This window comes from Nicotiana tomentosiformis, chromosome 12 (assembly GCF_000390325.3).
Source record: "Nicotiana tomentosiformis chromosome 12, ASM39032v3, whole genome shotgun sequence".
NCBI classification, from domain to species: domain Eukaryota; kingdom Viridiplantae; phylum Streptophyta; class Magnoliopsida; order Solanales; family Solanaceae; genus Nicotiana; species Nicotiana tomentosiformis.
This window is the reverse complement of record NC_090823.1, coordinates 89,347,232-89,350,018: the sequence shown is the minus strand read 5'-3', so window position 1 is coordinate 89,350,018 and position 2,787 is coordinate 89,347,232. Positions and strand designations below refer to the sequence as shown.

The 2,787-nt window shown below is 41.3% G+C and overlaps 1 protein-coding gene across 1 annotated transcript; it reads left to right on the top strand.

Annotated features, from left to right (window-relative positions):
* Positions 1-1,381: 1,381 nt before the first annotated feature.
* Positions 1,382-2,299, top strand: LOC104106819 (uncharacterized). Its single transcript, XM_009615450.1, has one exon. The coding sequence runs from the start codon at positions 1,382-1,384 to the stop codon at positions 2,297-2,299; it is 918 nt and encodes a 305-aa protein (XP_009613745.1).
* The last annotated feature ends 488 nt before the right edge of the window (positions 2,300-2,787 follow it).

The following is a 2,787-nucleotide window of genomic DNA, read 5'->3' as shown; positions in this document are numbered from 1 at the left end:
TCTGCTACAATTGAGCATCACATGATGCCATCTACCTCAGAGCATTCCCTTCTTACTTAATGATAATGCAAAGCAGTGGTTGAGAAGTTTGCTCACAGGGTCAATTCATACGTGGGAGGAGATGACTACCAAGTTCTTAGAAAAATATTTCTATGCTGCTAAGACTGAACGGATGAGGAAAGAGATTCACAATTTCAGCCAAGTTGAAAGGGAGACAGCGTTCGAGGCATGGAAAAGATTTAAGGAGCTATTGTAGAGATGCCCTCATAACGTAATGGAGCAATGGATGCAACTCCAGGACTTCTGGAACAGATTAAACTCGTCATCAAAGAGATTGCTGAATAGTGCGGTTGTAGGTCCTCTGAAGAAGAAAACTATTGAAGAGACTGTTACACTTCTGAATGAATATCTAAAGACACAGAACAATGGTCCATTGACCAAGGGGATCAAAGAAGATCAGCAGAGGTGCACCAAGTAGAATCGTCAGTCGCAATGCAAGCTCAAATTGCAGCTATGGTTAAGGACATCAAGCAACTAATGATAGCTCAGGTGCAAAACCAACCACAGGTGGTATGTGACATGTGTGGATTGGGACACCCTTCACATGAGTGTCAAGCTACAACTGAGGAAGTCAACACTGTGAGGAACTTTAATAGAGGACACTACCAAGGTGCGAACAACTATAATGCTATGGGTCTAAGAAATCCAGGTTTTTAGTGGAGTTCACCTAATGGGAGTTTAAACTCATGGTAGCACAATAATCTTAGACCCCAAGGTCAAAGACAACTAGGTTTTCAGAACCAGCAGAGGCAGCAATACCAGCTACCACAGCGAATTCAGTCAAGTATGGAAGATCTCATGAAGGCATTCATCAACAAAATAGATGAAAATTTTGAGACTAAGGCACGACAATCCGGAATTTAGAAAGACAAAAGGGACAGAGTGCGAATTTGTTATCTGAGAGGGCTCTTCAGACTCTTCCCTCTGACACTGAAAAGAATCCAAAGGAAACAATCAAAGTTGTATCTCTGAGAAGTGGCAAAGCATTGACTGATGCAGTGGTGAAATCTAGACATGAGGTGGTTAACAAGCAGACTGAGACACCAGCAGAGAGAAACAGTAAAGAGCAAAAGAGCGAGGGTAGCGGGGTACAAAAGGAGATTGAAGAAAGTAGACAAATGCTAGCTCTACCATTCCCTCAAAATATGAAGAGGGAGAAACTTGATAAAATGTTTTGGGCGATTCCTGGAGATGCTGAAGCAACTTTTTGTGAACATTCCCTTCAAAGAGGTACTCACTCAGATGCCTGCTTAAGCAAAGTTCTTGAAGGAAATCCTTTCTAGCAAGAGAAAATTAGAGAAAACAACAGTGGTCAAGATAAATGCCTATTGCAGTGCCATATTGCAAAATAAAATTCTCTAAAAGTGTGGGGGACCCAGGAAGCTTCACCATACCATGCTCGTTGGGGAGTGAAAAATTCGACAAGGCCCTCTGTGATTCTGGTGCGTCTATAAATCTAATGCCTATGTATATATTCAGGAAATTGGAAGGTAAGCTTGGAGTGATCAAATTAATACTAGTGTCCCTACAACTGGCTGACCGAACCACCATTCTACCTGAGGGAATCATTGAGGATATTCTAGTGCAGGTGGACAAGTTTGTGTTCTCCGTAGACTTTAATGTGGTGGATATGGAGGTGAACAAGGAGGTCCTTCTAATTCTAGGGAGGCCATTCTTATGTACAGCTAGAGCTATCCTTGATATCTATGAAGGGCAACTTATACTTAGAGTGGGCAATGAAAAAGTGGTGTTCGAGATGAAGAGGATGATGAAATACCCAAGTGATGATACGTCTGCCTACTCGTGTTTCAAGCTAGATGTTGTTGAAGAATTGGCTGAAAAATACAAGTTTTACAAGCTTGTGGGGGATACTCTAGAGAGGTGTATTACTAAATCTAGCACAGTGGAGGATAAATATCCTGAAATAAAGAAAGAGGCAAAAGCTATTGAAACTGATGATCAAGTGGTTTATGAGGAGGAACTAAAAGAGGAGGCTTCTAAGCCTAATGTAGAATTGAATGTCCTCCCATGTCACTTAAAATATGCTTTTCTTGAAACTAACAATTTTTCTATGATTATTTCTGCTGACTTGACAGGTACACAAGAGAGAAAGCTGGTGGAGTTGCTGAAAAAACACAGGAAGGCCATGGTCTGGAGTATAGCTAATATTCAAGGAATCAGTCCAACCATTTACATGCACAAAATTCCGTTGGAAGAAAATATCAAGCCAGTGGTGTAGCCCTAGTGCAAGATGAACAAAAATTTGGAGGAGGTAGTGCACAAGGAGATCATCAAATTTCTAGATGCAGGGGTGATTTTTCCCATCTCTAATAGCCAGTGGATTAGTCCAATACAAATTGTACCTAAGAAGGGGGGGCATGACAGTAGTGAAAAATGAAGATAATGAATTGATCCCCACAAGAATAGTCACTGGGTGAAGAATGTGCGCATTATAGAAGGTTGAATGATGCAACAAGGAATGACCACTTCCCACTTCCCTTTATTGATCAAATGCTCGAGAAAATGGCTGGACATGGATGCTACTGTTTCTTGGATAGGTACTCAGGCTACAATCAGATACCCATTTCCCCAGAAGATGTTTAGAAGACCACATTCACTTGCCCGTCAGGTATTTTTGCTTACAGGAGGATGTCGTTTGGGTTGTGTAATGCACCTACCACTTTTCAGAGGTGCATGATGTCTATATTCTCTGATTTAAATGGAAAG